The sequence below is a fragment of the Lutjanus erythropterus genome, chromosome 9 (genome assembly GCF_056507025.1).
Source record: "Lutjanus erythropterus isolate fLutEry1 chromosome 9, fLutEry1.hap2, whole genome shotgun sequence".
Lineage (NCBI taxonomy): Eukaryota > Metazoa > Chordata > Actinopteri > Lutjaniformes > Lutjanidae > Lutjanus > Lutjanus erythropterus.
Window position 1 is genome coordinate 26,686,560 of NC_139325.1, and position 13,190 is coordinate 26,699,749.

Sequence of the window (13,190 nt, forward strand, 5' to 3'; positions counted from 1 at the left end):
GGTTGTCTACGGCAACCATCCTGGTCCAAACGTCGTCACGGCGCGCCCGTTCGCAAACTATGCTCGTCTACTCTGTTTACTTCATTTGTAGTGATGATGTGAGACCGAAACCGCTAGCTAGCTAGCCTAGCTAAAGTAATGAAGAACAGGTAAGAGATGGAGGAAAAGACAAGTGTGATGGGGGGACACAGTGACGGGCCTCCTCTTATTTCTCATCTCATTATAGATGTTTCTTCTCACCTATTTGCTGTAAAGCAGCCATTAAATTCTCACTGACGGCGTTAGCCTGTTAGCTGCCTGTTAGCGGCTAACGGTAGGCTGCAGGCGAGGCTGCCATCAGCGGGCTTAGGTTTCGGTGTGATTTGATATGGCAGATTGCAAACTCAACAACAGTCAACACCACTGGGTTTTGTTTTATAATTTACTCCTGCCGAATAACACTCGGCTGTAGTTATTACGGTTAGGGTTTTTAGGTTAATTAGTTAATTAGCCATCACGTCTGCTTGTAGCTAACGCTGCTGCTAGCGAAACTGTCTGGCCTGGAATGGAGCCAGGCGACCTGCGAGAGAGCCCCGCCGGGTCCGGGGAGTCAGATGCTGGGGACTGGAGAGAGGTTATTCCCGGTGGGGATGAGGAGGTTAAAGCTGCAGAAAGTAATGGAAACACACTAGAGACGGCGCTCAGGGACACCTGTGAGGAGGTCGAAAGTGACAAACAGAAATGCGTGGGAGAGCAATTACACAGCCCCTACGAGGAGGAGCTGGACCCCAGGATCCAGGTAAGAGGTTTAACACTCTGTTAGTGGTCATTTAACCTCCATCAAACAGGCTGACATACAGATCAGTCAGGCTGTGATGATTAACGATACCTGGGAGGGCACTACTGAATTAGTCACTTTGGGTTAGAGTTAGTGTTATGGGCTAAGGCGATGTATCAGAATAAAAATATTTAGACTAGGGCTGTGTGATTTGGTTTATAATATTGCGATATTTTGGGGCTGTCACAATATACAATAGCCTATATATGTGTGATGTAACAATATAATGAATATTGTGATTTGCATTAAAAGGTCTCATTACTGTGTCAGACTGTTATAATATCTACCATGATATCACATGATTAATACATTTATTGTATTCTTATTATGTAATTTTAAGGATGCACCATAGATATTGGTCAATATTTTAGCTTAATGTACTTTATGTCTTCTTCCTTTTAAATCCGACCTGTTAAAAATGCGGCCTGGGGGCCTGATGCTGCCCACTGAAAGGTTGTATGTGGCTGGCAAGGCCATCATGGAAATACCCCAAATTAAAACTCATAACAAAGGCAGTCAGTAGCATTTTGCTTACCATTAAACTGTTATCAGACCTTTATTTTGATAGGAGTCAGTGCTGTGTTTATTGGTAATGATAATGGACTGTAGCTTGCATATTTAAATGTAACTTTATTCTTTGTTCTTCTACTTTTGCTGCCACTATCATTTCAACATATATGCAGCATGCATGGTATACTATAAACCATCAAGTTTTGGACATTGTCAGCAAAATATTAGCCCACAGTTCATGATATGGTGATTCAGAAAGGGTGACCAGCAGTAGGACTGCCCTATATTCAACACTTATTACCATTCTGTTATAAAGATTTGGCCATTATTAGGACCTTATGTCGTTTGTGTCTGGCCTATGGCAGACAACATGAATTTTTAATGTGGGCATTATCGTACCTTGAGTTTTTGGTATTGTTACTTTCTGAGATATGTCTCTATATGTACACTTTTTCTTAAAAAAAAACAAACATATACACATACTGTAAATTCTCAAATAGTGACCAGCCAAACATGTTTTCTTATGTTGGGACAATGAGATATTGTACTTGGCTATATTGTGATTTCTATAAGATTTCAATAAATTGTATGGCCCTAGATGATATTTCATACCACTGCATTGAAACAAATGCAATGGTAATACAAGATGTTATTGAGTTTAACTGCAATGATAATACATGGGACACAAACTGGAGCTATACTTTCTGACTGCATGTGTTAAAAGAATACAGGGTTTTAAAATATGGACAAATCACATATGATATTTTTTGTCCAAACACCTCTGTTAATATTTATTGATAGTGTAATGATAACTGTTGATGCTTTTGCAAAATATTTTGGTTAGAGTTTTGATGAATAATGTTGTGGAAATTCTCTGCTCTATTTCATTCTTCACTAGTAGCAGAGAATTTCCACAGCAATAATCATCAGTAATGTAAGTGTTATAAGTCTTGTACAAATATTTAGTTGTGATAATTCAATAACAACAGACTAAAGGTAATTGTCATGTTTAATCTAGGGCTACAAAGTCTACAAAATGTGAGAAAATATTAAGAAGTCCAAGGTGATGTCTTCAAATGTCTTTTTTGTCAATTTTCTGTCACTTTAATATGATAATTAATGAATAAGAGTGGGAAAACAGCATTTTCTGCCCTTTTTGCATTAAAAATTAATTGACAATTAATTGATTATCAAAATAATTGAATAGTTCTTTTTTTACCATTTGCCTGGCTGGGCAAGTGAGTTACCAGATTAACTTGCCCTACATGGCATTTTATTTGCCTCACAATCCTAAGTCTGGTAACTTCAGAAAATTTCTTCCCTTCACTGTAATGCACTAGAAAAGGAAACACTTATGCCATATCACGATATAACAATATCCAAAATGGGAGACCATTTCTGGTCTCATGTCACGATATTTATATATTGCCCAGCCCAAGAATATATAATTAACTTTTTGTAGTTGTTAATAATGGTCTAAATCAGTACATTATATTCTTTTTCCCACAGGAAGAGTTGGAACATCTCAATGAAGCCAGTGCAGAAATCAACAGACTAGAACTACAGTTGGATGTAAGTAAAAATACACTTTCCATCCAATTAGGGGGAATTTGTTTAGTCTTCCTACACAGAACTGAAAAATATGGAAAATAGATGGCATAAAAATGCTTTGATTTTGACAATGCTAAGCTCATGAGAAATGTGAAAAGAACATTAACCACCTCCCTGGGATTTGCTTGAGTCTCTGTTGTTCAGTATTTTAGTAGTCTACCCAGAATGTGCTAATCAATATGATAATTTGTTTTCAATATCTGTAAGCATAAAGTCTGGAAAAGTCAGAACTCTTAAAATGGAAAATGTTTTGTTGCTGGTAGTTTGACACTCAGTAAAGTGATTACTCACTTGCAGGAAGCCATAGTGCTGCTGAAATGTAATTAGTGTTTCCATTACAGGTAAATCTGATCTTGTCATTTTCATGCATTAACCATCTAGGATGCCCGATCAGGGTACCGGAAGATCCTCACAGAGTCTGCCAGGAAGCTTAATGCTCAGAGCTCCCAGCTTGGTGGCTGTATAGAGAAAGCAAGACCCTACTATGAAGCCCGCCGTCTTGCCAAAGAGGTATGTTCAAACAATATGTGTCTAAAAATTCGAATAAAATTCCCCCATGTTTAAAATATAACAGCAACTATTTATATAGCATAGTGCTTTGACAGGCAAAAATGGTCAAAAATGTTGGTCAGTGTTTTCCCAAGCTCCACATCTCAAAGGTATTTAGTTTATTGTCACAGGGGATGAAAGAAATGAGAAAATATTCACATTTAAGATGCTAAAATCTGGTCCTGTTACTGTTAAACACTAGGATGCATCTTGGAGTGAGATGATCACAAGTGGAACACAGGAGTAGCTCCCAGAATAGATTATAGAAAAATCTGTGAACTGTTCAGGCAGCATTTAGAAGTCGTTAGAGTCACATTTGTCCCCACATGTAGTGTAGTGTTACTGCAAGTGCATTCCTGGCTGCACTGATTGAGTGTTCATAGCTGTTATCAGTGCACATAAAGCCTTACAAATCCCCTCCACACCTGAGCAGAGAAGAAAACCCATTCAATATGCGTGTGAGAGTCATTCTAATTCAAGATGTGAAGTGTGATCCATTTTAACTGGATGCAGCTCTACACACAGTCTGGACATGCTTGTTTTGTTCCTACATGAGAACTAGCTGTTTGAGATTTTGCATATGGAACGTTGTTAACAGTTAAAATACAGATTCAAATAACTTACTTTCCCAATTCTTACATTTATTGGCCTGATTAACTTATTTTATTAAACTTAATGCATTTTAAATCAAAAACTCTGATTTATGGTTTGACAGAGATCTGATTGCATTGTATTTAACAGAACAGGGGGTTGTGGTCTTGTCATATTCTTTTTGTCTGCTCTCTGTAGGCTCAGCAGGAGACCCAGAAGGCAGCTTTGAGCTATGAGAGAGCGGTTTCCATGCACACAGCTGCCAGGGAGATGGTCTATGTGGCAGAGCAGGGCCTGATGGCTGATGGGAAGAACACTCTGGATCCCACCTGGCAGGAGATGCTCAACCATGCTACCTCAAAGGTAACAAAGAGGAGGAGGAATACATACTCTAAATAAAAGTGGTGTTAAATGATACCAGACCTGGGTTTAGTGGGTAATGTGCATTAGCTGCAGGATGGTCCTCTTGTCTCAAGGTCCTCATGGTCCTCTCTACCTGCTTTCTACATTACCCACAATTAGGATATTAATAAGACTTAAAATATATATCACTGTATTTTTTGGTTTAGTTTTTATGGTGACAGTTTTATGTCACAATATTACAAAATTGAAAGGGATGTGACACCCAAAACATGGTTCTACCTATTTTTACTCTACCAGCAATGTAAGGGAACATATCTTCAGAAAAAATATTTTAAAAATGTATGTGTTTATTGCATCAAAATAGGAATGAACATGAGGTACAGGTCTGTATGTGTTTTGGGAGGAGTAGTCTGCTCCATGAAGGTTAATTTCAGGAGTGTTTACTGTGTTTACTGACAGCAATTTTTTTCCTGAGCCCATGCTGTATCCTTTATACAATCATGTCAGTGTTTAATGCAGTGTTGCCTGAGGGGTCAAAGATAAATGGCCTGCATTTATATAGAGCTTTTCTTGTCCTCTTACCACTCAAAGTGCTTTGCAACACTTGTCACTCACAGATTCTTACACAAAAGTCGGAGCTGCCATTCAAGTGGAATTTGGGGTTCAGTATCTTGCCCATGCAGACCCGAGGGAGCCTGGGATATAACTGCTGATCTTTAGTTAGTGGACGGCCTGGCTCTACCACTGAACCACAGCCACCCATAGGCATTCTTCAAATATTATGGATTGTAGATGATGAAATCCCTAAGTTCCTGCAGTTTAGTGTTGAGAAATGTTGTTCTTAAACTGTTGCACTACCCATGCAGTTTTTTTGGCAAACCTCACCTGATTCATTGCTTGTGGACAACTGTTGAGCATTTCGAGGATGTCCCTTTAATATCCAATCATGATGCTGTCATCTGTTACCAGTTAACATGTTTACCTGTCAGATGTTCCAAACAGGTGATTCTTCAGCATTTCACAAGTTTCCCAGTCTTTTGTGACTCCTTTGCCAACTTTTTTGGAACATGTTGTATGCATCATATTCAGAATGAGTGTATATTTACAAAAATAATTACATTTATCTGTATAAACATTGGATATCTTATCTTTGTTGTGGAGTATAGGTCGAAAAGGATTTGTAAATCATTGCATTTTGTTTTTATTTATATTTTACACAGGGAAACAACATCTTTGGATTCTGGGTTGTAGTAAACATAATGTGATTCAGTCTCAGAGTTAGACAAGTGCTAGGATTAAGCGTCTCAACAGCATTTATTTGGCAGAAAACCTAAAGTATATTATGTAAATACAACAGTCAGTGTACCAGGGGCCATGTTTATCAAGTATATTTATATATGGTAGCAACAGACACACACACTGGTGGGGCTCACAGAGCAAGTCAGACTTTTGTGTAACAAGAAAGTCAGCTGAGCTTGCATATAAAATAAGTGTGGTTATTTAATTAGCTTCAAATGAGGCTTAACATTCATTCCTCAGTATTGAATGCTACCAACACTGCTCCAGCCATGTGTGCTGACGCTAACAGTTCACAGACTAACCAGTAAAAAAATGTCAAAATTTACAGCTTCGAAGTTTGAAGATGATATTGGTCCATCCTTAAGCTTCAGTTTTGATGCAAATCCTTGTTTGTATCAACATTTCTGTAAAAAATAAAGTTAATCCACTGGATTTTCATTTCTTTGTGAGAGTAGATAAAGACTTGTGTTTGTTCTTGCAGCCAATAACAGAGATATTAGTGTGCCTCACACATGTTCGAGGTTTACAGTCTGCGTGTTGTACTGGAGTTAGCGTTAGCAAAAAAAATTGTTTCTAGATGTATCTCCTTTTCTATGAGTACATAAGTAGCCCTCTACCACAGTAAAGCACACTAGTTATAATGTGCTAAATGGTAATGATGGTATTGCTAACTCCATGTCGCAGCAGAACGTGACACAGGCGACAAAACCGCCGGGTCTATTTTCCTATATTGGCCTTTTTTTCCACAAATGCAGTACTTCCTAAGACCTGTCAACCAACTTTTTGATGTGTAAAATTGAACTTCATATGCATCATGGCTACCTCACGTGCACTGTACCTACTTGGAGCGATGGTTGTGTGCCTCCTTAGAAATTAATGCTACGCATACCTGAACCAAAGCATTTAGTTGAACATTAAGTATATCTCCAGCCTACCTTCAACAGTTCAGTGGTTTCAATATTATATGAAGAGAGGTTTCCATACCCTGTGGTTATTAACGCACTGACCTCTGCTCTGTCTCTGAGTGTGTTAACACCCTGTTCCTGTGTGTCATCCACAGGTGAATGAAGCCGAGGAGGAGCGACTCCGCAGTGAGAGGGAACACATGCGTGTCACACACGCCTGCCAGGAGGCTGAGGCTCGGGTCCAGATGCTGCAAAAGTCCCTCAAAAGAGTCATTGTGAAATCCAAACCTTACTTTGAGCTCAAGGCCCAGTTCAACCACATACTGGAGGTAATACAGATACAAGCCCTTTTTACACACAGTGTTTCAAGGCAGGACTGTTGTGCCGTGATTCTGCCTCAATATTGTGGGCACACAATGGGAGGTGCATTGTTGTTCCCCATCTGAGGATGGCACTGGAGGTAGTAATGGAGCCAAATCGATGTTTGTGTAAAAGAGTGAGACAGCAGATCGGGACATGACGCTGTTAAGTTACTCATTCACAGCTGGTTGTGATTGTGTTTTATTCTCTTATTTCACATATTTTTCAGTTGTGTCTCCAAACAGGGAGTGAGAGAGATGAGCAGACACTTTCTCCAGCGCTGACACAGCACTGTGGAGTTCTGGCTCTGCACTAAGTAGACACACACACTGGGCGGGAGATAAATCCCTCCCCACAGATCATCACACAGGATGATACTTTCAACTAAAAGAAGTGACACCCTGCTTATCCAGAAGCACATAAGTTTAAGAATCGAATCGTCAGTTGGTGACCCATCAGTCGGCCGAAAGTTGAGCTGTTGTTTTTTTGTTAGTCAGTATGCATTACAATAACTGGATAAAACAGATAGAGGGTTACAAAAATGGGCAGGGCTCATATTTCAGTGAGATTTATAAATAAGGAGAGTCATAAATATATTTTTATATTAGCTGGCATGCTTAAGAAAAATCACATAAACTGTTGATTGACTGAGAGAAGATGAAACCTGCGGTGGAGTGGTTAGTAAACAAGTTTCAGCTCTTGTTTTTTAGCTGTGTCATTGTACACACAGTAATGTAACAGCATGTCAGGCTGTTAACTTTACAAACTGAGTGTCTAAATCACAAAACTAACTATGATGGAAATACAAAGGGGTGATAGGAATAGAGCGCAGCATGATGTGCTGTTGGTTGCCTCACCTGTGCTGTACGGTCTGTGGTGTTGTGGGATTTTAGACCTGAAAAATGAGCAGAACGATGCACACTTCTACTTTCTCTGACTGTGTGGAAATCTGGTGTTTTCACACAACAGATGATGAAGAAAGACATTAAAATGTTAGTCTTAGTAGTAAAACACCCATGTAGGCTGACATAGGAGTTAAGTGTTGGGCTGAACTGAAAAATCAAATGAACAAATTGGTTAATCTTCGTATTTGACAGCCAAATGCAATTTGACTGGCAAAATTCTGAGTTGGGTACAGCCCTAAATAGAAGGCTTTATGTTATAAATTCATGAGGTTATCAGCTTCTTGTGTGATTAGAGAAGAGCAGAGGGGCAGAATCAATTATTATCTGGCACAGTCATCACACTAGACACTGATGCTGTTGTGTTATACATCATGCCTCTTTTGCTTCCACAATGCTAGCATGCTATCTGAAATCGTGCAATGGGACAGAATTATAGTGGTATTCTTTGGTTCAGTGTAAAAAAGGCAAAGCAGGTGTAGAGAGGAGCCTTAGTTGCACAATCTCTGTTGTCCTTGCTGTTTTTTCCAACACATTTTCGGAATCATTGCTGCTTTTGCCATTATTATTTAACAGGCAGATCACCTCGAGCCCCAAAAATATATATTTAAATAATCAAATTAATATCATAAACATGACAACTGGTCGACTTATTGCTTAAACTGAAAACTACTGGTCGACAAGGCAAATCTTTAGTTGGGGGCAGCTCCAGTAGAGAGGCCTATAATACCTCTGTTTGTGAAACCTGGAGCACATACAAAATATGGGTGTAATGATACATTGATACATTGATTCAGTGTTCAGTGATCCAGTTTGATTGATGCAGAGTGAAAATATCAACCTACATCATCATCTTTAAGATGCGTCTTTATTTTGAAATTCAGTCATAAAATTGTTGAATCATAATTTAGTTGCTTTTTTGAGATGACATGAATGTGACTGGTATATATGTTAAATGAACATTATTCTCTGGTACTGATTGCAGGCACCTGAACTAAATCGTATCGTGGCAGATTCTGTGATATCAGCAAATGTCATATTGTTGTTCAAAGAATTGATACAATATTATACGGTGATGAAATTTATGATTTACACCCCTAATTCAAGATGTACCGTGCAGTTCAACTTGTCTTTTTTCACTCCAGTTTCTAATTCTTACAAGAAAAAATAAGTACCGTTTGTGTACTTGTGTTGTAAATATGCTGCTGAGTTGCCAGAAATGCTTTAACGTTCTTCTTATGGATTTACTGGAGGTCAGTTGTAGGTTTTGGCATAAAATCAATGTTGAAGTTACTGATGAAAGCGGCTGTGTCCTCTGTGTGACTCCAGGAGAACAAGGCCAAAGTGCTGCAGCTGGAACAGCAGGTGGCCAAAGTGAAGACCCGCTACTCAATCGCCCTGCGGAACCTGGAACAAATCAGCGAGCAGATCCATGCTCAGAGGGGGCGGGACCAGGCTGAGGGAGGATCCCCCACCGTCTGCGGTGGGCGGAGCCCCCCTGTTGGAGCCGAGTCCGACATCAGGGTTAAGAAAGAAGGTGGGGCCTGCAGTGGTGGTGTGATGGGGACAGATCGAGCTGATGCAGCCATCGACCTGGTGGAGAAATACAAGGAGAAGGAGAATGAGAAGGAGAGGGAGAGGGAGCGAGCGGGGTCAGATTCCCTGTCGGTCTTCAGCCTGCAGACCATTGCTTCCGACTTAGAGAAATATGACTCCGTGGAGCACCTCGGGGACCTCAGCGATGTAGGCAGTGTAACTGGGGATGAGGTGGAGAAAGAGAGAGGTGGGGTGATCGATCGAAGAGACAAGCTGACGGAGACATCTGCTAAAGAGCGCCAGCAGCAGTTCTACAAGCAGCACCACCGAAGCTTCAGTTTGTGAGGCTGTCGAAGATTAAACAGCTATAAACAAAAGCAAAATGTGAGTTGTGAAAACAAAATAGGGTAAAAAACATCCCTAACATATCGGTACCAACCAAAGTATAAGACAGTGAATTGGCTGTGAGTGTGAAACTGCAGTGATGCAGTTGTAGGTGTATGATGGTGTAAATAAGCACACGTACGTTGACTGACATTATTCTAAAAGCTGACTCTGATCAATAGTTAACATTGCAGCCTAGTTAGAACACTACAGAAACCTAAAGAGCTTTCAACCCTCCAGGACAAACAAACTGTATATTCGCTCCCTGTGAGGGATTCTGGGTAGAATTTGTTCCTCCAGCATGAAGGAACAGTGGAAGAAAAGATCAAAAGCCCTGTTGGGAGAGACATATTTAGAAAGGCATAATTTTCTTACTTTCCCAGGCTAATCGTTGATCTAATTTGGTGAGACTGGTGAAAACAAATCCCTCCATTGTTTCCCCCTCCAGTCGTGTTGAGTCTCATCAGTGATTGCTTCAAGATAGAGAGGTGGCGGGGTCTCAGATCCACACTCGTATCCACCCTCGTCAAGTTAGCGCACAGGGAAAAATGACAAAAACGGTTCTCTGTCGTTGCAGAGTGAAAGCATGTTTGAATTCACATTTCATATATTTATTTCCAGTAACATGCTGCAAGTAGTGCTTTGTTCCATTTGGCACGAGAGAATGCGTTTTTTGAGAATTCCTTAAAATGATGAATAGAATGAATGGAGTCTGGAGATGATAAAAGGCTCCATTTGACTCTTTCCACTACGATGGCATGCACTCCTAGTTAGCTGTTTAAACAGACATTTATGACTTGTATTCAAGGCTATATGCTGAAACAAACACTGACACAGTTAAAAGCTAAGGTGATGAAGCTCAGCCACGTTATTCTTTTTTAATGTCATTATGCTGTAGTCTTATGATGCAAAAGCCTTTCCCAAATGTGTATTGTTTGGATATTGTTTACATTTGTATAAGTGGATTTCTTTGGCAGCAAATGCATTTCCTCTTTTGTTTGCCTTTTAAAAAAGAAAAGATTGCCCTTGTTGTAATTTGAATTGTGCCTTGACGCAGAACAAATAACAAATTTAGCACGAGCAGTACTTTGTCGTACACTCACCTGTAGTTCTGTTTAGAGCCATTTAAATGGGTAGTTTGGATTATTTGAAATGCAGCTGTGTGGGATACTTATCGACAGTCAGTGCAGTGTATTATCTACAGCAGATCGCAGTCGGCTGAACAATTTACTGCTGTGGTGTTAGCCACTTCAGTTTATGTGTACACTATATTTAGTATTTTTTACCGCTTTACTTGCTGTTGGGCACCCTTAACTGACAGGAAACTGACGCTGCATAAGCCAAATATAGCTCTCACCAACACAACCAAATGCCAAAGGCAAAATCAGCTGTTGTACCTTGCAAAACTGGAGTTGCTGGTCTTACACTCCCTCTATCAGTTAGTTTGTTTGTTTTATTGTGTAACTTCTGTGTTTTTAAAGAATAGTTTGGATTCACTGAAGTCACACAGTAACCCAAAACAAACCAACAAGTCCTGTGTTCTGCAATGTTAAGTTACTGATTTTACCAATGGAGTTTGGTTGGTTTGATATGAGTCATATTTAGCTTACATAACAGCGGCTTCCTATACACTTATGCTGATATTAAGTAGCTAAAATATGTTTTGTTGATGACTCTCAGTGCGTTGCTTAGCATCTGTGTGGGTGCTTCTCCAAGATGAGGGTGCTCCGACCGACATCTACTGTAGTAACACTAACACTAACTATCGATAAGGACCTCATACAATCTGAATAATATTAATAATAATAATAATAATCATCATCATCATCTCAACTATCCCTTTAAAGAACAAAATTGTGTGCCCTTTTTATGATTTGTAAAAAAAAACCAAACATTTTAATAATCTGACTCACCTAGGCACCGTTTCCGATGAGACTTGAAGAGTTATGCTTTATTTTTAGTTTTTACTTATGTATTTTATTTTATGATATTGTACTTTGATTGTCAAAGTGTAACAATGCAAAACAACGAAGTCAAGAAATGACTTGTAAATGTATGTAATTATTACAAAGCTGGAAAATATTGACATGTACAGTTACATGTGTTGCTGATTTGAATATTTGACACATTTGTTGTACAGATGTTCTGGATACCCGCAGGCTGTCGAGTGTATTTAAACCCTTACTGTTGCTGTTTATCTGAAGCACCTCCACATTCACTCCTGTCTTAACGACTAGTCCTCACCCTTTTAATGGCATTTGTGAGTGTCACTCACTGTTTATTCCAATTTATGCATTGTCATACATATAATCAATAAAACAGATCATACTTCTTGGGCTTTTTTTTTTTTTTTTTTTTTTTTTTCATTTTTTTCACCTTTATTTGGAATCACAGAAGTGTACACAGTCAACTTTAAATATCTTTACAAAGTAATACAGCTTCACAGTACTCATTTTACAGTATAATTCTTAAACAAAATTAGAACATGTGCATGGTTCAGCATTATTTTTTTTTCACTTGCCTGGTCAAGCAAGTGGATCAGAAATGTACTTGTTCAAAGTCACTTTTTACTCGCCCCTGTACATTTTTTTTTATTTATTACCAGTTATCAAATAGCAACAGACTTAAGTTAATTGTCATGTCATGTACAAGCAAGGGCTGCAATGTCAGCCAGTAATGAAAAATGTCTAAGTCTAAGACCCCTAAAATATGAATTTTAACATGACTAATAATAGAAAAGTTAAAAAATTTTCCCAAACTTCCTGTAATTTATTTTCCTGAGGCCTCATTAAGACGGTGCTTTTGTTATTGCTTGTAATTGCTCGTAATGGCTTTTTCTCAAGGCTCTATTTAGAATTTTTTTATGTTTTTTTTTTTATATTGATAGTTGTTGAAAACAAAAACCCATAGAAGAGTTTGCCCCAATTAAAAGTAATTTTTGTCCCAAATGTATGTGACATAGTCACTAATTCTTTTTTTGTGTTAAGGTTTTATTTTATTTTTATTTTTTCATTTTTCACTCATTTTTGAGGTAACAATGCATGTGAAAATGCTATAACAGAAACTGAACTTACATAGCTCTTCTATCAGAAGGGTAATCCCTTAAACCCTCTGAATGTACGTTGCTTTCCATTCACGTATTATCATGGAATGAAGTGAAATAAACGAGTAAATAGGTAAATTAAGTGATATTTACCCATTGTCCTCACTAATTCTGTGTAAATCTTAGTCCAACAAATATGTACTTTTAGACTGGCCCAAAACAAGAGCCTGAATGATGAGATTTCTGAACAGGTGTGATAAAATATACTGAAACGGTCTCCACTGAGATTCACAATCATCTGACCATGTAACTGTCAGTTT

General features: G+C 38.7%; 1 protein-coding gene across 1 annotated transcript; it reads left to right on the forward strand.

The window, feature by feature from the left end:
• The first annotated feature begins 63 nt into the window (after positions 1 to 63).
• Positions 64 to 12,158, forward strand: sh3bp5la (SH3-binding domain protein 5-like, a). The gene is made up of 6 exons (XM_084726932.1): positions 64 to 778; positions 2,837 to 2,899; positions 3,320 to 3,448; positions 4,277 to 4,441; positions 6,801 to 6,974; positions 9,237 to 12,158. Exons 1-6 carry the CDS (start codon positions 545 to 547, stop codon positions 9,786 to 9,788), a joined length of 1,317 nt encoding a protein of 438 aa, XP_084583058.1. The 5' UTR covers positions 64 to 544; the 3' UTR covers positions 9,789 to 12,158.
• The last annotated feature ends 1,032 nt before the right edge of the window (positions 12,159 to 13,190 follow it).

Coding starts and splice junctions, on each gene's coding strand:
- sh3bp5la (XM_084726932.1), top strand. CDS start 545: ATGGAGCCAGGCGACCTGCGAGAGAGCCCCGCCGGGTCCGGGGAGTCA. Junction 3,449..4,276: donor CCCGCCGTCTTGCCAAAGAG/GTATGTTCAAAC, acceptor TGCTCTCTGTAG/GCTCAGCAGGAGACCCAGAA. Junction 4,442..6,800: donor TCAACCATGCTACCTCAAAG/GTAACAAAGAGG, acceptor TGTCATCCACAG/GTGAATGAAGCCGAGGAGGA.